Genomic DNA, 26,111 nt, shown 5'->3' with positions numbered 1-26,111 from the left:
CTGTGATTTCTAATCCTTTCTTCTAGGCGTCTCATGTACTCGTTCTCTCTCTGTTTATTGTTCATTGTTCCGAAGATGTTGCATACTGTCACTAAGTAGTCCGATTCCAATGGAACTGCAGAAACCACTCGACTACAGTGCCGATATCCAATATTAAAACTGTCAACTGTTCCATCTCGACTTGATTTGATATAGATATCTAAAACAATTCCTCAACAAGCTACTTAAAGAGTTAGTTGGTCAGACAACCACCCCCACAACCCCAACCCCCAAAAAATAGTTGTTACTTGTCCTATCTTTCTTAATTAAAGATATTGACATTATTTCAGGAAAATAAAAGCCTTTGTATACAATAATTCAGTCATTTATTCATTCCTAAATTCCTAATCAACCAATCAATACATTTATATGCATCTCAAGTAATATATTCATAAAACAATTACTATTTCAAATAAATTTGACATTTTACAGAAGATTAAATGAGGAAATGTAGCAGCATACTGGCACCATGAAAACAATTGTGGAAGGCCTTTGTATTGTCATATATTAGAAATAATAATATGGAAAATTCACTCCCTTCTATTAATATGAACATTTTCACTACAACAAAAAATGCTGACAAAAATTGCGTCCTTAAAAACCAGTACAAGGTATAACATTAATGCAGCTACAACTCTACAACCTTAAGACACTTTGAGTTTATTTAATTCCAATTGCAAATCAACCATGGGGGATTCTCTTAACAGTAAGTCCAGCTTCTCAAAGTAACTCTCCAGATCACTCTGTTGGATAACAGTTGGATTGGAGATTGAGGATTCAGACTCAGCAATATTCCTTCTTTCTGCTGATTTTCCTCGCTGGATATAATCATGAAAGAGCTTCAATGCATCTTGTGTTCCAATAGAATCCACAGCCACAAACAAGTTCTGAAACTCTTTTCCCTTATCTTCAGTTTCAACAAGTTTCAGCTTCAGCTCATTCGGGATATGAGCTAAGGCACTACAACAAGGTTGCAGAATAAAGAAAGGAACTGAAAAGAATTCAAATTACCAGAAAAAAATACTTCATTGCTTAACATTGTCTTTTCAGTTTATTCCCACATTGTAACGAGTTGTAAGTCATTGGAATGGCATTAATGGTTTCTTAACTGAAGAACATTCTTGTGACAGATAATATGGAATATGACAATTCAAGTGGACAGATAATAAGGAAAGATAGCTTTTAAGAAATTTAAGGGACCAAATGACTCATAAAAACCATCACCAAAAATAGAAAGGTACCATAAAACTCATAGTTACCTAGATGCTCTTTACCTGGTAACACCCCTAACAATGCCCCACTTGTTACCAATCATCACAGAATCCTTGAAACCCTGATTAAAACCCTCTTGTGCAGCAACATTTTTTCCAGCTGATAAACCATCACGATATCCAGCCTATCAAATCATTAGAAAGAATTTCACTCAGCTAGGTACAATCGTACAAGTGGTGTAGAGAGAAATATAGGGAAACCAGACAAATCAAGATATTAAAAAATTAAAATCAACAATTTTAACAAATCGACTCATACGTTGTAGAATTCCTCACGTCTCCTTTTCCCTTCTCTATCCAAATAAAAAGCTTCATCTGTTTCCTCATCACAGTCAGTCAACCAAACTCCATCATCTGATAAGCTACCTCCATGAGATTCTGAAACTCGCAAGCAAAACATCAATCATCCTTAGCTCTTAGATTCCAACTAGATTAATTCAACAAAAACGCCAGTCAATAACACCACCACATTAAAAATTTACAAGTCTCTTTATGCAAAATTGCCCATGTTATTTGAACATTTTGGTTCAGCTTTTTACATAATTTTGTCCACATAAATCTTGAAGTTCAAAAAATAAAAGAGACTAGTTCATTATTATTAACATGAATCTGTTACAGAGATATAACGATCCACACATTGCTCAATCCAAAGAAACAACCATTTATAATACGCTTTAGCTGATATGAATCATTTTCAATAAAAACCTCACCTCAAAACTCTCTCTAAGAGCCTAATTTAGTAAAGCTGAAGAAAACAATCTATTATCACCCCTGAAACTATCATCCTCCATGGAAAATGAATCTCTTGCCCACTAATTATAGACTAAAATTTTTGCAACACAATAGAAGAATGGAAGTCTTGAACAATGTTATATAGCCAAGAATCTACCTCATCTTGGACTATCATGTTTTGAATCAGAAGTAAGAAAGTTCCATCAAGTTCACTAAGTGAGCAAACCCATACAATTACCAATTTCTCATACGTGTATCTAAGAACAGACGACACAAAATTTAAACAGCTGTTGGCCAAACTTACGCTTGGCACAACCGTAACTTCCTTAATCAAATAATAAAACACCTCTGCATATGTAGGATTATAAGAACTCCACTTACTATCAGTGGCCAATAATTCACCAGCTTCAGCATCATCTAAAACAGGTGTGTCTACCAAAGATGATGCCGTAACAGCTACTCCCTTATCCTCCTCCATGTCAGCTATTGAATACATATATAGAAAGATGAATCAAAATTTAAGGAAACATTAAGGATGTAAAAGAGACTGATGTTCAAACTAATTAATCAATAGCAGTGATATTTACGAGTTCAAATGTAAATAGCAATCAAGCAATTGATTGCAAAGATTGCTATATACACCCAGGTGCAATATGTATCCAAGGGTATTTTTCTGCTCAATTTGAAGATCATGGCTCATTTAATCATCAAATGAGCGAAAACAATAATCTTGAATGCATCTTGCACCCGGGTGTATGTAAGAAATTTCAAATTGATAGCCTGAATTCATTTAGCTAATATTTATATTTCCTGACGATTAGTCTTATGTTTCTTACAACAAACTGTTTGTTAAACCTCGAATTTAAAAAACCAAACAACAATAATTCACAACAAAATCTCAAAGCTAATCGGGCGCAAGCTCGGTTTGGCTCAACTCGGCTCGTGGAGTTGATTAGTCTAGGAAAGATTAACACATTAACAATCAAATTTGACTCAATTATAAAATTAAACTCAAAAAAATCACATAAAGTTGTTCTTACTTAAGAATGTCAAAGTAAATTGCAGAAGAAAAGATTCTAGCAACAAAATCGGTACTTATAACTTTTCATGACTTCATTAATTATAACCAATAGTTTAATAATCCACATTAGAAGAACCCTAAATTGACTTTAGTGTGATATCAAAACCTAGATTGTGAAATTGATATCGAAGAATTTTTAAAAACAAGCAACTAACCTCAGAATCTTCTTCAATGGAGGAGAGAAAGCTCAGAAGCCGCTTCAATGGAGAGCTCAGAGTGCTCTTCAGTGGAGAGGAGAAGAACGGAGAGGAGCGTAGCGTAAAACGGTAGAAGCGAAAAGATCATTAACAAAAATAAAAATTTAAAAAAAAAAAAAGTGGGTCCGGATCGACCCCGGTCCGGTCTTCATGTCAAGAAATTACTTCCCATCGTCAGTTGCTCAGTTCTGTTTAGTCCGGTTTATAGCATCTCAAAATCGATTTTGGACCGGATTGGGCTTCATGCCTTCATCTAAAGTTAGACTTGATAATTCCGATCCAGACCCGATAACCTAACCCATGACCCAAATTAACCCAAAATATCGACTCAAAAATGACCCAACACTCGAATTGGCCCGACCTATACCCGACCCAAAAATGGAGTTGACCCGATTCCGACCTGACACCCGAACATACCCGACCTGAAGTTGACCTAACTCGAAATTTTTGACCCGAACAAACCCAATACCCAAAATTGACCTGAACAAATCCGATACCCGGCCTGAAATGTCCCGAATTACAAAATTATCTTATAATTGAACTAAAAATGTCTAGTGTCAAAAATAACTCATCAAATTGTCCATCTTCAACCGTAGCCAAGCTCGTAAACCGAATTGATAGTTCTTATTATAACAATAATAAAATATATAATTATTGATTTGAGTTTGATCCACAAATTGAACAACCTAAACATGAGTCAACCTGATTTTGAACTGAGTCGAGTTTAACCCGAACATACTTTACCCAAAATGGTCTGACCCAATCGAACATACTCGACCCAAAATTGACTTGACTAGAACTCGACTCGATACCTAACCTGAGTCATATCCAAAACCCAAAATGACATGACCCGACCTGAATGCTAATTGACCCGACCCGAACGATCCATTTGCCAAGTCTATCTAAAGTTATGAAAAAAATCTGAATAGCATTTTAACTTTACCTTTAATATGTATATTACCCCTCTGTCCTAGAATAATCGAGACTATTCAAAAAATTACCTTTGACTATAGTTTTTTATTAACATAATAACAACATATTATATCATCAAATATGTTGTTAGAGGTATTGATATAAAGTCTCATAATACATTTTTTTTTATATAAAAATAATTTTCATTAATGTTTACTTATGTTAAAATAGGGTCAAATTAGTGCATTGACATCTATGCAAAGCTTCACTTGTCAATTATTTTAGGATAAAGATTTTTTTTTTTTTTAAAGAAAAGTGATTACATTCAAAATAGACATTAAATAATCATTTTTCTCAGATATTTTTAACATAACGTTACATATAAATATTTTAAATTATTGAAAAAAAACTAAAACCAGTCCAATTTGGGTTATGGACTAATATCGGTCTGGTTTGATCAGTCCAAGCAAACTAGTCTGAACTCCAATTATTTGAATATTAAACTTTAAATTTTCAATATTCAGATAATTTTTGCAGTCTCTAACTTGTAATAGGTAGTTACCCTATTATATTCTTGAGTCAAATTAAACACCCCTTGTAGGATCTGTTCATATTTATTGAAGTGAGCTGAACTGATTTGAATTGAACTAAACTGATTGGAGTTGAACTGAACTGAACTGAAGTGAACTGAATAGAGCTGAAATGAATATTTTATGAGAGAAGGAAATTAGGAGCTGAACTGAACTGAACTGAATAGAGCTGAAATGAATATTTTATGAGAGAAGGAAATTAGGAGCTGAACTGATTGGAGCTGAACTGAACTTGACCTGAACTGATTGGAGCTGAAATGAACTGAACTGAACTGAAATTAAGGTGAAGTGAACAGGCCCGTAGTAGTGATTTTTCTTTATCCTACTCAAGCGCAACAAGTTTTCCACAAAAAATTTTCTTGGGCATTTGAGTTTCCTTACGTTTTGTCTGCAAAAATTAGCCATAACAAAATATTACACCATTTACCTAGGACTAAGCAAAACTATATGAAAAAAGGAACATGATTATATGACTATATGAGTACATTGAAAAAAAAAATACAATAAAACTCCCCAATGATGTAGCTTTATATTATTATTAGTAGTTGTTAATCATGTGTTGCATGTGATTACATTCGGTGTTAGTTTAGATGAACTACTACAAGAGGGGGGGGTGAATGGTAGTAGGTTCCAATCGCGGAACTTATGCGGAAATAAACAATTGAAACGTAAAGGAACTTAAAGCACACAGCAAGTTTTACGAGGAAACCATCCAGTGCCTAACTGGAAGTAAAACCTCGGCCCTATTGGGACTTATAAACAAATTCCACTATAATAGGCAACTCTCCTAGTACAACCTATTACACAGACCTTTGCTTTGCAAGTTCCACCACGGACACTTGACTCTATGATAGGATACTTCCTACCAGACCTAAGACACTTCTCAGGACCCTTTTTCTCCCCTTACCCAGGACACTTCCTAGGTGACCCAAGACACTTCTCAGGTTCCTTTCACTCACTGTGCACTCACAGCTACCACTCGAATTTTACGAGATTTCAAACTCATCACTTGCGTGAATTTAAGAGAATTCACAATCTCACCCCAAAATACAAAACACTCAAAACCCTTTTTCCATTACAAGATCTCATTGAATATCCCTAAATACATATCTATGAATAAAGAGATAAAACTAATATATTGGACACTCGAGACCTGTCTGGAACTCACTGGATCGGACGTACTGTAACCAAAACCTGATAGGAACTTTGACCAGGAGAACTGACTTAGCTTCGTGGTGAAGGATAAAACCATTAAGCACGACCACTACACTTCGTCAGCCTCAACTTTGAATGAATACTTATGAGCATATTTATAGTACACTCGAAATATTCATTTCATCTTGAAAAAGATAGATTTTCTGAAAAGATAAGTTTAAAAGATATTTTCTAAAAACAAGTTTTCCGAAAATATATCTTTTTGTTCAGAATAAAATCTGTCAATAATAATAAGATAACTTAGCATAAAATCAGCTTTTATTCCAATCTTATCTTTTAGTTTAAAAATACTTTTTAAACAAAATTTATCTTTTTCCAAAAGGGATTTATTAGAAGATAAATATCTTTATTCAGTAAAACCAAATCCCTAAAAGATATGCACGTATTAAGTAAATATATATATCATTAAAACCGACTTTTAACGACGTGCATACTTAAGTTCCTATTAGGTTCCTGAACTCTGACAGTCTCTGAGTTCCTGACAAGTCAGTCACTCTAATTTCATTAACTGTTTGGAGTTCACCTTGGTTCCATATAGACTTGTTCCAGACCGACTTTTATGTCCAACATACTTACATGAATCCTAGAGCAATATACTTCTATTTCTCTGTCTTCATGTTGCTTCTCTGAAACTCTTGTTCTGGAATCCTGTAGTCTTGATATATTCTGGATCTTAGGGTTTGCCCCAGCATTACACCAGAACCAGGTCGTTACACCCGTTTTGAAGTTCCTGTTGAGAAACTTCGGGAAGTTCCATTGCTGGAACTCTTCTTCTGTTCTTTACTTGTCCTCATGGATCTTCCAAAGTTCCTTTGTTCCAGTTCCTACTTCAGCCCTCTACGCTTACTGAACCTGCCAACATCACAACACTAGAAAATCCTTATTAAATGGAAGTTTGCTCAATTCTTAACATCATCATCAAAACCTCATAAGGGTCAACAAGTTGCCCCTTTTTAATGATGACAAACTGAGCAAACTTCTGAGGATAACAAAGTAACTCAGAAGGTTAGTTTTTTCATTTATAAAAACAATAAAGAAAACTAAACTAAATTAAAAGACTCCTACACATACATGACCTATATATGTATAGGATACTTACCTTATGAAGCTAACATATGCAAACACATGTTTACATAGTTACCTTCATGGTTCCTTAGCCATCATCATGCTTATCAACCATAACACTTATCGTTGTTCTTGTTCCTCTATTGCTTATCCTATATTGCTCAAGTTCCTTACATATATACCTGTCATTACTCAGGTTCCTTGTATCCTGTTCCAAGCATAACTTGCTCTTTCTATGCACAACTTAACATACACGTTAGATAGATAATCATCATTAGTTTATAATCATCAAAACCTAATTGCTTAACATTCGGACAAGATAATACTTTGCGACTTTTGCATTTCAAACAAAATCGTGCATTCAAATGTTATCTAGCTTCATTGATTTTTTAAGCTTATTTTAAGTAACTACATTCATCAACTACGATTGGCTTTGTTTCGATAATTGCCTTAAATTGAATTATTAAACGTATTGGGAAATAATATGAAAGAATAGAAGTTTTAGTCAACTATATATTACATCGTTTTCTTTTTTTTGAAACAATATATTATCGTTTTCATTATTTAAGACCATAGAGAAATAGACTAATTATTCTTTCCAAAAAATGAAATAAATTAAATTATGAGATTAAGATTAATAAAATTATAATTAATTAAGTGTTAACTTAGAAAAGTATTAATTGCAATATAAATAAGTTAATTTCTTTTTGTTAATCTCGTCTCTTTCATTTGCTCATATATAATAATACTTATTAATACATAAGATGTATCACTTTATTTTAGTACTGGTAAAAGTTAAACTTACTTAATGAACAAAGTATTCAATGTATTAAAATATTGTAATACTATCTAAGTTAAAATTAACTTACATATTGCAATACTTTTTTAAGCTAAAACTTAATTCATAGATTTAAAATTATAAAATCTCAATAATCTTATTTTATTAATCTCGATCATATCTTTTATTCGCTCATGCATAATTCAATATAATCGATACTTGTAATTTTAATTTAATTTCATTATTATTTATTATGAGATTAAAATTAATAAAAATTAAGTTTTTCCCTAGTAAAATTTATTGTGTTTTATGTAAGGATTATCATTAATATATAACTACATAAGTTATTTTAAGACTTGTTCTATTCACCTAATTTTCACTTATTTCAGGTTTAATGATTAAATTCAGTTTAGAAAAATAAGTTCTGATAAGGGTTATCCCATTCAAATTACAAATAAATAAGGTAATAAGATCTAATAAGTTTAGTTAAGTACTTCTCTCAAGTGAATTGAACACACCCTAAAAAGGAATATAGAGGTGTAGCTAAAATTTCCAATAATGATATAGTTACCCCATGCTGCTACTAAATTGGACCCTTAATACAAATTTTTTGGTGATAAACATGATTTTATTAACAACAAAACTTTACCAATTGCTTGTTGGTGTAGTGGTGATTGGGATTGTACTTGTTATGGAGGACCTATATTCGATCCCCCGCAACAACAATTGGGAGGGGAGTGGAACCTAACCACTCATAACTGATCCCCGAATCCGGATTAGCCGAAATGATGAATTGGATAGAACACCAAAAAAAAAAAAAAAAAAAAAAATTAACAACAAAACTTTACTAAATTAACCATTTTAATTATACTAATGATAAAAATGAAGAGTAGAATTGGAATAGTACGATTAAAATAACATCACAAAGCCCAATAATTAAACCATTGATCATTATTTTTCTTCTTTGTAGATAATGATAATCAAATATCAAATTTTTGCTCCTATTTTCAGAGGCCTTGTGCGGTTGCTCATCTACTCATACTCAAATTCCTCTAAATTGGAAGAACATCATAGTAATATAAGATATGTATACTTATGTTTCTAGGGAAGTAACTATCTACACATTTGACATTTGAATATTCTATATCAAATTAAATAATATCAACAATTTAAAAATAAACTAAAGGAAACTTCAAACCTAGCCTCCTTGATAAATTAACATACAAGTTGTGCATGATAAATTATTGATGAACATGTTAATTAGCTCTCTAAGGTGGTATATAAATATAAATATGCATGTTATTAGCTATACATACATACAATAACCATCACATGCATATATGCTCTCTCTAAAAATGGGCAATGAAAAACTAAGCAATAATATTGTGCACCTCTTTATTGTTATAACCTTAGCCATATCTTCATGCTTAGTTAGCTTAAGTCAAGCAAACCATCTTCCTCAACAACGAAAGCGTCGTCAACTAAACCAATGCAATATCTTCAAAGGTCATTGGGTACGGGACGCTTCATATCCTATGTATGATTCCTCGAAATGTCCCGACATTCGCAAAGAATTCGACTGCCTCAAGTACGGTCGCCCTAATACAAATTATCTCAAGTACCGGTGGCAGCCAGATGATTGCGATATTCCAAGGTTTGTGATTAGCTAAGAATAATACTTGTGTTTTTGTTCATTTTTAGTGTTTTAGGTGCTATGTTATTATAGGTACAATTTATTTTGTCAATAGGTTTAGGATATAAATATGTATGTTTCAAAAAAAAAAAATGGTTAAAAAATATGTTATACAAATTCACTAGTTAACTATGAAAAGAGCATGTGTATATATGTTTTTTTTTCAACATACATGATAGATTTATAATTGTAATTTTATTTTGTATGATTAATTAAATTTGCAGGTTTGATGGGGTGGATTTTTTAAGGAGGATGAGAGGAAAGAAGATAATGTTTATTGGGGATTCACTAAGTCTTAATTTTTATCAGTCCTTAATTTGCCTGCTTCATGCAGCTGTTCCAAACTCCAAAATCACACAACCATCAACTGGTGGCATGAAATCATGGTTTTACCAGGTAAACTTTCATTTATAAGAAAAAAAAAATATTGCTTTTAATGCATGCAATTAACGATCACCAAATAATTTACACAAATAAATCCAATCATTGGATTTACATATAGACAGGCGAAATAGGGAATATAATGAAGCGAGTGATGGACTACTGGATCTGTAAGTGATACTCATGTATGAGTACCAGCCACTTGATATGTCTTATATATCACCCGACCCATACAATTCATCCCATTAATGTTTAGGTTTGAGCAATCTTTCACTAATTGATTTTTTTTGCACCTCTCAATCTCTCATCGGGCCTTTTTTTCAAAGCTCATTGTTATAAATGTTATAAACGTATTTTAAGAGCAATAGGAAATTTTGCATTTAGGTTGCCTCACTTTTATTTATAAAATAAAAGTATGTCTTTGAGCATAGGGCACAAATAAATGTGTTAAACCATGCTGACATCACATTGACATCATCATATGCTTTTATTATCGAGACAACTATTGATTAATCATACAACCCAAACCCATAATATTAACCTTAAAAAATCATAACCCAAACCCATAATATTAACCTTAAAAAATCATAACTATTAATTGAGAACAAATAAAAAACTTACCCTAGTCCTAAAATTAAATTTAGCAGACATTAAAAAATCATAACTATTAATTGAGAACAAATAAAAAACTTACCCTAGTCCTAAAATTAAATTTAGCAGACATTACGACACCTACATCCCCAAATTGTCTTAGTTTCATCAAAAAACTAAAATTGTTTAATTAACTAATGATTTCATTTATGGTCATGAACTCATGATATAAACTAATTAATAATTAATATAATAGTCTTGGTTGATTAAATTTCACCCAAACGTAACATATTTGTAAATCAGATTAATCCGATGATTATCACCAACACAAGACAAATGTCAAATTAACTTGTTTATTACTTGTTCGAATGTATAAGCATCATAGAAAATGTAAAATAGTTTACCATATAAATTAAACCATTATTCATAATATCAAGTTTCCGATCTCTTCAATTTGTATAATGCATGGCAAACACATAAATTATTTATGCCACGTAGAATTGGATGCATTTCTATGCGCTATTGCGCTGGACCGACGATGATTATATACGCATGTAATTTTATATTGCTGTTACGCTCTTCAAATCCGGATATATAATACGTTTTAATGTGTGATTGAATAATATAATTTCATAGTTTTGACTTTTGTCAAACAATTTGCCATTCCTAATATATAGTTTTATATATCTAAATGACGATTGTTTTAATTTTGTTTTTGTTATAATATCTTTTTTTTATACTTGCATGAAAGAATATTCTCCTAAAATTTCATATTTAAATTACAAAATAAATGCAAATATGGTTATATATTGATGGAAATGAAGTACAAGTAGATCTAATTATATAGTTAAACGTACAATAATATTAAGTCGATCTTTTATATATTATCATCTAAACATGATATCAAAGTTATTCAAATTGTTGTAATATCAAAGACAACAGATAAAATAATAAGATTGCTGTAATTTCAAGATAACAGACAAATTGGAGTTAGTATTGATAATATTTTATCACCCTTTAAAAGGGTTACTTGTGATTGTGGTGTGAATCTTCATGAATATAAGAGAAAAAACAATGACTTGATCTTTATAAGGATATTATGTTATGTTAATTAATAACAAGTTCCTTTGTACTAAAGTTGTCTTGTCCATGATTGAAACCGTTAGGTGTCTTATGTATTGCAACATATTCTTAAACAAGCACTTGCAAATGCATCACTTACTTGGCTTCAAAGTTCTCTTAATATTATGTTTTCAAGGCTATTTAAGCAAGCTTATTGTAATTATTGATTATATTTGATATGATCACTTGAATGATTGAGATTATGATATAGACGAGCCTAGCTCCAATTGTCTCGAGCTCAGGCTAGGCCACAGGGTTATCTTAGTTAGCCCATCTTAATATACGAGAATAGATCGATAGGATATGGTGATTGATTCGATCTAATGAATGTAGTATTATCGTTTAAAGTATGGAATTGAATTGTTCTGTTGATACTTGAAAACCACTATATATATGTATGAGTTTTTTTTTGGCATAATTGGATGTTTAGAATAGTTTCTGATAATTATTTCCCTAATGTACGTTACACACAATTGTTTGTTCATATATCATTTGACATGAAAGCATACATGAATTCATTTTACATTGTTGTAATTAATACTAAATTGCAATGGAATGATTAAAATTAAGTATTGTAACTTGATCAATACAATAATAATCTGTAACCCTAAAGTCATCTTGTCATATTTTTATTATAATTCTTTTCTACCTCATTTAATTTGCAGGATTATAATGTTACCGTGACAATGTATTCTTCTTTATACTTCGTTGACATAGAGAAAGAGCAACAAGGGCGAGTTATGAAACTTAATTCGATTAAGAATGGCAAAATTTGGAAGGAGATGGATGTCTTGGTTTTCAATACCTGGCTTTGGTGGAATATAAGGGGCGCAAAACAATCGTACGTACCATATACCTATATATTTTTAATTAATCACTAAAATACATATCGAAGTATTTATTTTCAACTTTGAGCTTAACTATGTACGATACCATATATTGTAGATGGGATTACATTCAAGATGGGTCGGTAATACAAAAGGATATGGACCGTACAGTCGCATTTAAAAAAGCATTAATGACATGGGCGAAATGGGTTGATTCTGAAATTGATCCCAAAAAAACAAAAGTTTTCTTCCAAGGAACCAATCCTCTCCACTATGAGTAAGCATTTACATTTTTTTTTTTTTTTTTTTTGTAGTGATATGATTACTCCTTCTGTTCAAATATAAATTACTCTCTTCGTCCCTACATTTTACAATATCCGAGTCATTTATAGTATGCTAATTATTTCTTTGCAATAATCTTGATAAAATCAGCGGGAAGGAATGGAATGCAACAAGAGCAAAGGACTGCTCCAAAGAGATAAGACCCGTGAAAGGATCCACGTACCCGACTAGAGCACCGCCCGCATTAGACGTGGTGAAGCAAGTACTAAGCACCATATCGAAACCCGTTTATCTACTTGATATCACACTTCTCTCACAACTAAGAAAGGATGGGCATCCGGGTCCTTATAATGGTTTCCATGGAATGGATTGCAATCATTGGTGTATAGCCGGTCTTCCTGATACTTGGAATCAACTTCTCTATACAACTCTTATCATGTAATGTTGATTATTAACTGATTGTTAGTAAGATGATGTACATGAATTGTAAATTTGAAAATTTATGTTCGTGTATATGTAGCATGTTAAATAAAAATGTATTTATGCAAAGTTTGTGACAAAAAAATAATAGAGACTTCAATCTATATTTTATTATTTTCCCATAGCCCATTATACGATTGCACAATTTTTAAGGCATCAAAATTTTCTGTATTAACGTAAATTTCTTAATTAATATCAACTTGAATAGTCTTTCTTTCAAAAAAAAAAACAACTTGAATAATATATTGGTCAAATTTGTAGGTAGACAATTGTAAATTTAATGTTTTCGTTTACATATGAGTTGTAACTTAGTCATATATTCTATTTGTAGGTTTACTTTGTTTTTCTTGAAATTTTTTAATCACATTTTACAGTTTCGGGTTATCGTGTGTATGTAAATCTAGTAGCATCTTACGGAGTAACTAAATCAATGTCCACTAGGAATACATATATTACCTCCGTTAAATGTTATGTGCAACTTTGGGATATTATTTGTGAGATATGAAATATTTTAAATTTGTACATAACATTTAACGCGGGTAGTATAATACTACCTCATGTTATGTGCAACTTTGGGATATTATTTGTGAGATATGAAATATTTTAAATTTGTACATAACATTTAACGCGGGTAGTATAATACTACCTCTATTTCATATTATTTGCAACTTAAGAATATTTTATATCTCACTATAATATCCTAAAGTTGCAAATAATATAAAATGGAAGTGGTATGTAGGTCATGTGAATGAAAATAAACCAATAATAAAAACTAAAAAGGCACACATTGTAGCTCATGACAAACCTTCTCACCGCCAAACAATTACTTGACCGCTGTTAATCACGAGTTGCATGTGAGAAGTCAGACTTCAAAGCATGTACTTACAAAAACAAAATCCTTCATGGGATCTTTTAATTCAACTTTAGTTATTTTTTATTTTAATTGATCCATTGCCGCAATTTTTTAGGTTAAACTTTTCTGAACATAGGTTCTCATTAATCAATACAAAATAATGTAGTATTACGTGAAGCTGTTTCTAAGATTTGACACAATATATATATATATATATATATATATATATATATATATATATATATATATATATATATATATAGGAAGGCTCATGTAATAACCTTCTTCTATATAAGAACCCAATCTTATATAAGAACCAATCTCAGTCTTTTATTAGTTTTGATCTAACCTTCTAAAATGATCCTTTAGTAATGGCATTTCTGTAATTTTGAAGAGTTTATATTTAGATCATAGAAAAAAATTTAGAACATAGGAAAAATTTTAGAATATAAGCTGAAAAAATTTAGAACATAAGTAGAAAAAATTTAGAACATAAAAAAAATTTAGAACATAAGAAAAATAATTTAGAACATAAGTTGAAAAAATAATTTGATTTATTTTCATGTTTTACTATTAAGTTATTATGCTTTACTTTCGAAAGTTTTTTTTATAGAGATAACCTATGTAGGAATCGAACCTACATCCTTTATGCATTTGCATAGTGCTCTACCAATTGAGCTAATAGGTTTTAGCATATGTTCTTTTTTTTTCATTTACTGTAAATGTTCAAAAGTTTTTTGCTAATACTTTAATTTTTCAAAAGTTTTTTTGCTAATACTTTAATTTTTTCTGCCTATGCCTTTTTATATGTTCTAAATTATTTTTCTATCATCTAAACTTTTTCATACATTACTTTAAATTTTTCTGTCTATGCTCTGAATTTTTCGTATATTTCTAAAAAATTTCACCATATGCTCTAAATTTTTTCTACCTATAATCTCAAAATTTCTCACTTCTAAATTTTTTCACCCTATGTTCTAAACTTTGTTTCTATGTTCTAAATTTTTTCACCCTATGTTCTAAACTTTTTCCCTATGTTCTAAACTTTTTCCCTATGTACTAAATTTTTTTGCCCTATGTTCTAAACTTTTTTCCTATGTTCTAAATTTTTTTCGCCCTATGTTCTAAACTTTTTGACTATGTTCTAAACTTTTTTTTTCATATTCGACATTTTTTTATCTATGTTCTAAATTTTTTCCTATGTTCTAAACTTTTTCATCTATGTTCTAAATTTTCTGTCTAAGCTCTAAATATATGTTCTAAATTATTTTCATATGTTCTAAATTTTTTCACCCAATGTTCTAAACTTATGTTCTAAATTTCCTTTTATATTCAAAATTATTTTTCCTATGTTCTACACCTTTTCTTAAGTTCTAAATTTTTTTTTCCTATGTTCTAAATTTTTTAATTTTTTTCTACTTATGTTCTAATCTTTTTTTCCCTATGATCTAAAATTTTATGCTTATGTTCTAAATTTTTTCTTATGCTCTAATATAATCTACTTTTTTATATTAGCAAAAAACTGCATTTCAAGTAACATAATGAAAACAAAAAATAAGCAAAAAGCAACGATAAGAAGCGACTATCGAAGTTCAAATTGAAAAAAAACAGTGTGTAATTTGGAACATAAATATGTAATAATCTGTCAAAGAAAAAAAGGAGTAATCTAGAACATAAATATGTAATTTAGAAAATTAATGTGAATATGTCAATGATTAGACACCCAATATGACAAACATTCCCCCAATTTCTGAAGAAGGCAAGAAGCCCATACATAACAATACATAAGCTGGCCTACATGTATACCAAATAAAAGGTAGTTAGATTTTTATATATCAATTCAATCTCTGTGACAAGGTTATAAGATGGCCTTTTTGAGTGTTTGCCCTCTAGTATTCTCTATTGATCTAAAACAACCGTAGCAATTCTACCTTAAGTTCCCATTCCCCTTCTTTATATACTCCACTAATTAATGAAGTAATGATGACTAGACTATGTGAATTAAGGATTAGCATAAAATTTTCAAATAGTACTTACCAAGATTATACAGGTTCTTCCAAAGAGTTCTCCTCACATTATTTTGACACGAACATTAGTCACTTTAGAAAGACATACTTCCCACACTATAAGTAAAAACATGAAATACACTTGAAACAACACCGTATGTTCTAGAAATATTTGCACTCTTCAGTTTTCATTATTAGTTGACACCCTCACATTTCCAGTTTCCCACTATGCATGTACACATTCAAACAATAAAAATAATTCGTATAAATAATCATATCCAATTAAAAGCATGTTTCATTTAAGTTTTCCTAGATTACAATTGTTGTAATGAAAAAGAGAGAATCTCAAACAAGAACATCTCAATAATGGCAGACCGCTAAATCAGATATTGTTCACAAAATTTGTAATCAACACTATTTGGAAGAATCAATAACTTGGCCTAACAATGATTAATAGAATTAGTGTGAGTGTGTGACCATACCAATTCTTCACACTCACACTAATTCTTCGAGTCCTACACATAGAACTATAGAAGTAGCCAAATTATTCTCAATCCTCAGCACAACCCAGATTTCCAATATAAATTATTCTCAATCAACACAGTAACATCAAAATACAAACACACCAAACTAAATTAATCATCACAACAAATTATTCAATAAAACCGCACATAAATCGCACAAAAAAGGTAAAATGTCGCAAAAAAAATCAAACAATAATAAAGTAATCAAGAGTAGCGCTGAAATTACCTAATATCGTTGAAATTCGAACTAAAATCGCTGAATTCAAACACTAAAATCGCTGAAACTCGAACATTAAAATCTATGAAATTCGAACCTTAAATCCGCTGAAAATTCCAGCCCTAAAATCGCCGAAGTTTGAACCTTAAAATCGCCGAAAATGATTGAAAATCAAATCAGAAACATCAAAATTCGACTTGAACTCCTGCAAAATTCAAGAAAATCAAATTAGAAAAATCGCAAAAATTGGAAAAAAACACAAAAATCATGCGAAATTCATGAAATTAGAACAAAATCGAAAAAAAAGTACCTGATTTGAGTAATTTAGGTTGTTTTTTGCGAAATTTGAACTAAAATACTTCAATTTACAGTAATTTGTGTTTGATTTTGGGATTTGAGGAGAGAGAAAGTAAATAGGTTTGAACGTTGATGAGAGAGAAAATTTTGGATGGTGGATTAGGGGTTTGAGGGAGGGTTTCGTGTATTAATCTTAATCGTCCAAAGTAACTTAATCCTACAGTTGAGATTGGTTCTTATATAACTAGGGTTCTTATATAAAAAGTGGTTCTTACCGGATCCCTCCCCAATATATATATATATATATATATATATACTCCCTCCGTGTTTTTAATTAATAAGTGTTATAATTTGACTTTTTTTATTATTCACATAATAGTTTTGATTTGATTAATTAACTAATATATAAATAGCAAATGATATTGTATAATACATTGTTGAATTCTTTATAAAATATACTTTCATAATATCAATGTTCCTATAATTTTACTAAGATATAATTAGATAAACTAGCTTAAGGCCCGTGCCATGCACTGTAAATCTAATAATTTTTAAGAAAATTAATTATATTTAAGAAATCAAATTTGATAAATGATACACAACAAACATATAGAAATTATATTGTCATAATTTATATCAATAGGCAACACAAAAAATGTATTTTTTGAGCTGCCCATACTTGAGAATTTTTTCAAGTAAGGCTTGGTTTGGCCAGGTCTAGTGGTCATATTTATCTATTAACCTATACTAAAAGCAAATCCTTTCATGACACTTGTCATTACCTTGTGAAAAATTTTCCCGCCTTTTTCGCTTCTCTCTCTATCTCTCTCTCTCTCTTTTTTTTTTTTTTTTAAAAAAAAAAAAAAAACCTTTAAATAGACTATTTATACCTTATATATTTTCTTTCCAGTTTGACAATCATATTCCATATATACCCAAATGAAATATTTTTGAATGTATTTTATTTACTTTATATTTTGTAATATTATTGTCAAAAATATTTAACAACCGTGCATTGTATGGGAGTTTAACCTAATTAGTAAATACTTAATTATTTGTAAATGTCTTTTAATAAACATAAAAAATTAATCAAATAAAGATTGAGGGATAGCTCAAGTGGTTAGAGCTCCCCTCTCGATTCCAAGTGATCTTGAGATCGATTCTCATCACTCGCCCTTTGGCGCTCTAAACACCAAAAAAATTAATCAAACAATGGACTAAAATCTCCGCTAAAACTATTAGCAAAAGTCACTAAAATCTCCACTAAAACTATTAGCAAAAGTGCACAACATACATATAGATATATTAATTACAAATACTATATCACCTTTTATATATAAGAAAATAAATACTATTCTGATCATTAATGACAAGAACAATCGATAATTGGGCAACACTAATCTATATTATTACATTTTCTGTTTATGGATTAATGCTCTACGGACATATTGATATTTTTAATTACGTAATTTACAAAATCATTAATGATATTTTACCTTTCCCTTATTAGACAATTGATCCATATAATAGTCAAACACAACTTTTATTTTATAGTTATAGTATACTCGACCTATAAATCCTTAATTTGTGACAATATATACGTAATAGTAAAATTTCAAAAACAAAATTGTAATTAATTTGAATATATAGTTATATTGAAATTGAAATAAAATAATAGCTAGAGATATTTGAAAAAAAATTTAAATGACGTTTTAAAATAATTTCTCTAACATCAATTATGTGAATCAATTCTATTATTACTTTTTGGCAAAATCTAATAATGCTCCGTTTAAAAGATGATTAAAAAAGAATTAAAATAATTATTTAGGTAAATGTGTATTGAAAAATTATGAACACCAAATAATAAGGAATATATTTTCCATAAAAATAATATGAAAGATTTAGAATAATATTAGTATAGAATCAAAAAAATAAATAAATAAATAAAGGGAAGGGGAATTTTGGAGGGAAAAAACAACACCATGATGTGACACGTGTCACCCCCAGTGTCTGTTTTAGTATTAAGTACTAGATCAGATCTCGTGCAGTGCACGGGTTTAACAAAATTTTATTATGAATTATTACAACCTTTGAAAAGTTATACAATAATTTACACAAAAGAGAGAGTTATAGTTTTTTTATATATATAATAAAAATTGCTTAATTTTATACAAGTTCTTAATTTAACAAAGACACCAAGGCTAGTACCATGGAATACTCTCTTAATTACAACCTTTAGTTAGTTTTACAATAATTTACAAAAAATAAATAAATTAGAGAGAATCATAACATTTATGCATAAAATAATATGATTTTTTTTACCAAATTTATATCTAAGAACAAAGACATCCAGGTTAGTTATACAACACTTTCCCCTTACCAATTTAATTAGTTGACAAACTTTGATCGACACATGGTTTGGGCAATAATAATGAATTACCTTATATAAAAGGTATAAAAGATATGGAATTAAAAAAAGAAGATATATATATATATATATATATTGTTAACTAAATGTTGAAAAAATATCTTTGTTGGTATAGTAGAAGATTGTTTAAGAAGATTTGACAAAAATTAAAGAAAACAAAAAGAAAAAACATTTTGGAGGGAAAATACAGCACCGGGAATTGACACGTGTCATTCCCAGTGTTTGTTTTAGTATCATGTTATGTTATTGATTGATTGATTGATTAATGCTCTAAGTAGTGTCTCAACATGCGTATTTGGTCAAAGTGTAACACTTATTAAAACATAGAGGGAGTATTTTTCTTAGAAGTGCCAAGTGATATATTAATTTTTCTTACATAATATATATGCTTAGTTTTTTCTTTTTTTTTTTTTTTTGACAAAAGATCCATATAACGAAAAACATTCTTACAACCAAAAACCAACTAAAACAACAAACTAAGTGACAGGAAAACCAAATAAACAGAAAGCTACATCAAAAAACATCTTCATTCGCAGAACGTTGTAAGGGTCGTCCGCAGCTGACGAAGCTCGCTTACATTTGCAACCTACCTTAATCCTGCAAAATAAGAAACGGTTAGAAACATGCATTATGCTACTTGATTTCCGTAAGCCTAGAGATGGATAGGGACATAAAGTGGCTGAATGATTCGATGATAGGGACCGCACTAAAAACCGAACATCCCAAGAGGGATTAAAATTCAAATGTGGCAAGCCAACTGGATGACTAATTTGGACCGATGGATAGGGAAACTCCGAAGCTATGGGATCAACTAGGAGTGGAGGATCTTGTTGGATAGGAGTCGGATCATCTGTCATCAAGGTATGTGGGGAAACATCTTGATGACTCAAGGAAGGAGATTCCTTGCATTGAAAGGGGGCCTCTGCTTCCCAAGATTCGTGGCCTTGGAGGGCCTCCGCCAAGATAGGTTTTGATACCCAAACAACTCGGGTAGTAATAAAAGAAAAACAGGCAGAATTATAAAACTGAAGCTCTCTGTCCGAAGCAATATTCCCCAAAGTTTCTGTCGGAATCATCTTACAAGACTTACGATTTCGAGAATTAACAAACTTGTGATGACGCTTCTCATCCATAACCAAGCCATCTAACTCGGATAGTAATATATACTTAGCTTATGATAACATAGATATCTATATAGTTAAAATGGCATTTGGAGATCATCAAAAGTCAATTGGAGCAACCTTTAAAGGATGGAGATATACTTGTATTTCCTATCAGCTTAAGTCAAAACTCAAAAGTGTTTCACAATAGATGCAGATATTTATTGTTGCCACTCTACACTGTATTAGTTATGGTTTCCAATTTAGCAAGATTTGACTCACTTGATGAGGTTCTTATCTTAACCAATGAGACACAAATTAGCTACATACAAAGAGAGTTAACTTGAAATCCTATGTGACATGACAAACTAATTTGTCAATTGGTTTACCTTGGAATTGCTTTGCGCTTAACTCACAATTCTAGAAACTTCCTACTAATGATGTACTACAAAAATATTTTTTTATAGTAAAAATTAGAGGAAGAATATAATTATATGAGTTTATTCTCTTCAACCTATTTCAGAAATTTATTACTGCACTTAGTTTTGTTAGAATCAAACTAGATCAAATATAAAACCAAAAACATTTGTATTAGATTAGATTATGACTTTTAACTTTTGTTTACTCATTGCTAAATAACTAGGTTAGTACCCGTGGTATGCACGGTAATATTCAATAACTATTTTAATAATTGCTTTTAATAGTAAATTAATTATGAAAGAGTCTATTATTAGCCAAATAAATATTTTAAAATACGCATATATTATATATTTATACACGGTATATTTCACCAAAACATTTACATCATTTTCTTCTGGTTTAACCAAATAAATATGTTAACAATATGTATTTAACCCATACATAGATCTCTTTTTTACCCACTATTATTCATTATCTCATACAATATATTTTTTTAGATAATCAACTGGTAAAAATATTTTTCCAAATCTTTTCAATTTGAAAATAATCTGCTGCATAATCTCGGTAATGAATAAGAACAGAGGGAAATACACAACAGTGTGCATCAAATCAGAAGGCATGTAATCGTGAACTGGATGAATGTCTTCACGAAGCAAATCTAGACTCGTAGAGAAACGTGAATTGACATAGTATACTTCATTAACCACAACTCTATCCCTGTAATTTTTTCAACAAAAAAAATGAATAAAATAATTTTTCTATAATTATAATAAAAGTTACAAAAATAAAATTAAATAACGCTGTGCAGAATGTTTATATTAGAGACGAATTGAGGCAACAAAAGAGATTTTATCAATCGATATATATTTGTAATCTTCCAGTAAAATTCTTAATCATTATCTTTTCAAAAATAGGATAAATTAGAACCTTTTAGAACAAATTACATAAAATATATTCTTGAATTAACAAATTACATAAAACTTAAATATATACTAATTGTTTGAGAAATATAATTATTATTAATGAATCCTCAACATGATTATTGGATCTGCATATAAAGCTCGTTTGGGCCTAGTTTAGTATTTTGGCCATAACTTTCTCGTTATAACTCGGAATTGGGCTTAGTTATAATACACAAATTCTTTTAAGGACCTTGGTCCACCTATTCTATATGGACCACTAATAAAATGCATGATCTTCTTAATAATACGCAACTTCACTTTCTTCTCCTTATTCCGCCATTTTAGCTGAACCTTTTTTTTTTTCATTTTCTTTTTTTTTTTTAATTTTTTGTTTCCTTCTTTACTCCTCTTTCCCTTTTTAATCTGATTCTTTTTATTTCTTTCTCTATTATAATCTATTTTTACAAATTCTTATTTTCTCTCCCTCTGTTCTTTGATATTTTTTTTCCATTGATTTGTTGCAATTAACGTGATGGAAATCGACGAAATTTCCGAAGAGATCAATTCAGATTAGTTATTTTTAATTCATTGTGATCAATATTGATTTATTTTTTGTTTTTGAGACGAATTCACATTACAAATTACCAAATTACACATTCATCAATGAAATAATGAGCATAAAATTCATAACGGAAATTTCATGAAATGCCCCTGAGTAATTTTTTTATTCACCAAATACCCATGAAAATTTTCAAATTCACCAAATACCCATCAGTTACTGTACAATATCATTAAATGCCCTTTTACCTAACTGACGTTAACTCCCCGTTAGTGTGTTTTTACCATAATGCCCTTAATTAATGTGTGCGCCATTTCCCTCTTGACTTAATGATGAAGACCAAAAGTCTTCATATTTTCCCCCTTCACAGTATCTCTCTCTCTATCTCTCCCCTGTTCTTCGTTCGTTCTCCATTGAAATTCTGCTCTGAATTCTCGCGTCGAAGGTGTTGCATGATCTGGTTTTGGGAAAATTGGGAGCCCAGGATAAATTTTATGTTTTGATCGGGCAAAAAAGTTCGATTCCTGAAGGTGTGATAAACGCGTGAGGTTGGAGAAAGCAAATTTCTAAAAATTCGAAGTGTGGGCTTGTGTAATATCAAGTAAGGTAAGTTCTCTTCAATCGTTTAGTATTTCGAAGTTTAAAGTTTCGATCTTTTGTCAAAATTTTGCACGCAATTTAGGGTTTGAATGGATTTGGGAATGGGTTGTGTTTATATGAAATGCTGTTGCTTTTATTGATATGATTACTTTGGTAATTGATGTTGGTGTACCGTAATTGATTTTGGTAGATTGAAGTGATTTTGATGATCTAGGGTTAGGGTATTTGAACTATTGTTTGCTGCTTAGTTTTGTTATGTTTCATTTTTATTCATTTGTGTGGAATGTAATTGGTGACTTAATATGTTATTGTATATAGGATGAGTGGAGTATGGTTGTTAGTCCATGGTAAGAAGGATGATAAGTCTCAGGATTTTGATGTTAGGGTTGAAGACACTGATATGTGTCACCTAATTGGGTTATATGAAGACATGTTTGAGTTCTCAGTGAAACAGAATGTGTTTCTACCAAAATTCTTTTCTTTGTTTGTGACTAAGCCTAGGACAAATAGGAAGTTGGAGCTTAATGATGATGTTGATATGCTGAAAATGTGGGAATGGAACCAGGGTAAGGATACTATTGAGATATGGGTTGAGGAAACTAAAGAGCCAGGGATTGTATTCCAGGCTGCTGAAAAGGGGTGGCAGAGAAGATTAAAGGAAGAGGCTGAAAGAGTGCAGAGGGAAATTGAAAAGAATCAGAGGGAGGCTGAAAGAGAGCAAGCTGAGAGGGAGTTGTGGGAGCAACATCAATTTACTGTTGCTGTTGAGGTGCCAGTAGTTAGTGCAGAGGACTTGGGGGTTGAGTATGTGAGAGTGTTTAATACTGCAGAAGCTGATGAGTGTTTCCCAGGAAACTCTCAACCTCAACCCTCACAACCTGAACCTGAACCAGCAGTAACCACCCACACTGCATCACCTACTACCAAACAGCCAAGTAAAAGAAAGAAAATGACACCCAGGAAAAAGAAAACAACACCAAAAAAGAATACAACACCAAGACAGGAAACACCAATCCCTCAACCACCATCTCCACCAAGACAGGAAACACCACCACCTCAACCACCATCTCCACCAAGACAGGAAACACCACCACCTCCTCAACCACCATCTCCACCAAGACAGGAAACACCACCACCTCCTCAACCACCATCTCCACCAAGACAGGAAACACCACCACCTCCTCAACCACCATCTCCACCAAGACAGGAAACACCACCACCACCTCAACCACCATCCCCACCACCCTGTCCACCACCACCTCAACAACCATCTCCACCAAGACATGCACCAACACCACCATCACCACCACCACCTCCACCTCCACCAACCAATACACTGAGAGCTGGACATATTTCTTCAGAAACCTGAGATGCCTGTTTGCAACTGAAGGTTGTCATAAAGATGACTGGACCTTTATTTCTGATAGAATGAGGGTAAGCTTACATATTATGTGTTTATGTTCATTTTGATCATATATTTTCATCAACCAATTGCTATGAGTTCCTAAATGTGTGTATATTTATCTTTGTTGCTTAATTAGGGAGTTGATGCTGCAATTCATGATGTGTACCCAAAGGCAACAAGGAGGATTTGTTGCCAACATCTATACTCTAACTGTAAGTCAGCAGGGTGGAGTGGTTCAGCTTTTCACAAACTATTTTGGATAGCTGCAGATGCATACAATGAGTATGTGTTTGAGAAAGCAATGACAAAAATCAAGGAGCATGCTGGTGTAGCTGAGGTGTACTTAAGGGAAGTACCAGAACAATGGTCAAGGAAGATGTTTGACACCAGAGTCTGTTGTGATCACAACACAACAAACTTTGTCGAGTCTTTCAATTCCAAGACAAAGGATTTCAGAGATATGCCTGTGCTGACACTACTTGAAGGTAGAACTACTGTATCCATGTTTGTTGTTATGCATTGTTGTTTTTTATATGAAACTAATTATGTGTTGTATAATGAAGCTGTAAGGAATTGGGTGATGAAGAGAGTGGGAGCAAGATTTGACAAGGCTATAGACATGGAGCCTCATCAACTGACAGAGCATGCACAAAACATACTCCAAAGTAGAAGTGATGACTCTAGATTGTGTCATGTTACTGCTTGTGGGGGAAGGGAGTTTGAGGTCAGAGATAAGCATGTGAAATTCCCTGTCAATCTAGATTTGATGACATGTGGGTGTGGCAAATGGCAAGGTTCTGGCATTCCCTGTAAGCATGGCTTAAGGGTGATATATCACCAAAGATTAGAACCCACCACATTTGTTTCACCATACTTCAAAGGGGCCGCATACAAAGCAACTTATGCCCAGCACATCCACCCTATGGCTGACCCCACACAGTGGCCAAATTTTGATGTTCCTGCAATTCTGCCCCCACCAGTCAAGAGAGGTGCTGGCAGACCAGCAAAACAGAGAAAAAGGGCCCCACATGAAGCAAGGAAAGGCAAAAGGCACAAGAACAACAAATGTGGGATCTGTAAGGAGTTGGGGCATAATGCTTTAACTTGCAAGAACAAGAGCACAACTGCAAGTGGTGCTGCTGGACAAGGAAAAGGAAAGGGAGGGAAGAGGAAGGCACAAACTGATGGTGGAAGCACCTCTCACCAACCTTCATCAAAACAGAGGAAAACAAGAAGCACTAAAAATGGATAGTTCACATCTGCCATAATTTTTTGGAAGTCCACCACTGCCATATTTTTTTGTAATGACATTGAAATCAAGTCCCTAGATTTCCTGTCAGTAGATGGTAGAATGTGGTTTTTTTTTTGGACAAAAACATAATCATATGTAATTACAACACTTTTTATTTTGCACATTGTTGTAAACATTTTATTAAGTCACTTAAATGTTACAAATACAATGATTGCAAACATTACAACCCCTATTTTGATTGCTGCATTAACTAATCTTTGCTGCTGCTGCATCTTTTTCTTGAGCACCTTCA

The 26,111-nt window shown here is 31.6% G+C and overlaps 3 protein-coding genes across 3 annotated transcripts; 2 read left to right on the top strand and 1 right to left on the bottom strand.

The window, feature by feature from the left end:
• Positions 1-561: 561 nt before the first annotated feature.
• On the bottom strand, positions 562-3,389 carry LOC145586048 (uncharacterized). Its single transcript, XM_081642764.1, has 5 exons — positions 3,279-3,389; positions 2,424-2,525; positions 1,570-1,688; positions 1,314-1,435; positions 562-999 (listed from the first exon to the last, which is right to left on the bottom strand). The coding sequence occupies exons 2-5, from the start codon at positions 2,518-2,520 to the stop codon at positions 684-686; spliced, it is 654 nt and encodes a 217-aa protein (XP_081498890.1). The 5' UTR covers positions 2,521-2,525; positions 3,279-3,389; the 3' UTR covers positions 562-683.
• Positions 3,390-9,219: 5,830 nt separating this feature from the next.
• LOC145584632 (protein trichome birefringence-like 38) lies at positions 9,220-13,320 on the top strand. Its single transcript, XM_081641447.1, has 5 exons — positions 9,220-9,534; positions 9,798-9,969; positions 12,333-12,508; positions 12,613-12,771; positions 12,927-13,320. The coding sequence occupies exons 1-5, from the start codon at positions 9,221-9,223 to the stop codon at positions 13,216-13,218; spliced, it is 1,113 nt and encodes a 370-aa protein (XP_081497573.1). The 5' UTR covers position 9,220; the 3' UTR covers positions 13,219-13,320.
• An 11,270-nt stretch (positions 13,321-24,590) lies between these two features.
• Positions 24,591-25,819, top strand: LOC145586024 (uncharacterized). Its single transcript, XM_081642731.1, has 2 exons — positions 24,591-24,596; positions 24,704-25,819. Exons 1-2 carry the CDS (start codon positions 24,591-24,593, stop codon positions 25,817-25,819), a joined length of 1,122 nt encoding a protein of 373 aa, XP_081498857.1.
• Positions 25,820-26,111: the final 292 nt, after the last annotated feature.

Source organism: Chenopodium album, chromosome 16 (genome assembly GCF_948465745.1).
Source record: "Chenopodium album chromosome 16, dcCheAlbu1.1, whole genome shotgun sequence".
Lineage (NCBI taxonomy): Eukaryota > Viridiplantae > Streptophyta > Magnoliopsida > Caryophyllales > Amaranthaceae > Chenopodium > Chenopodium album.
The sequence above is the reverse complement of the archived record's forward strand: the minus strand, read 5'-3'. Positions and strand labels throughout refer to the sequence as shown.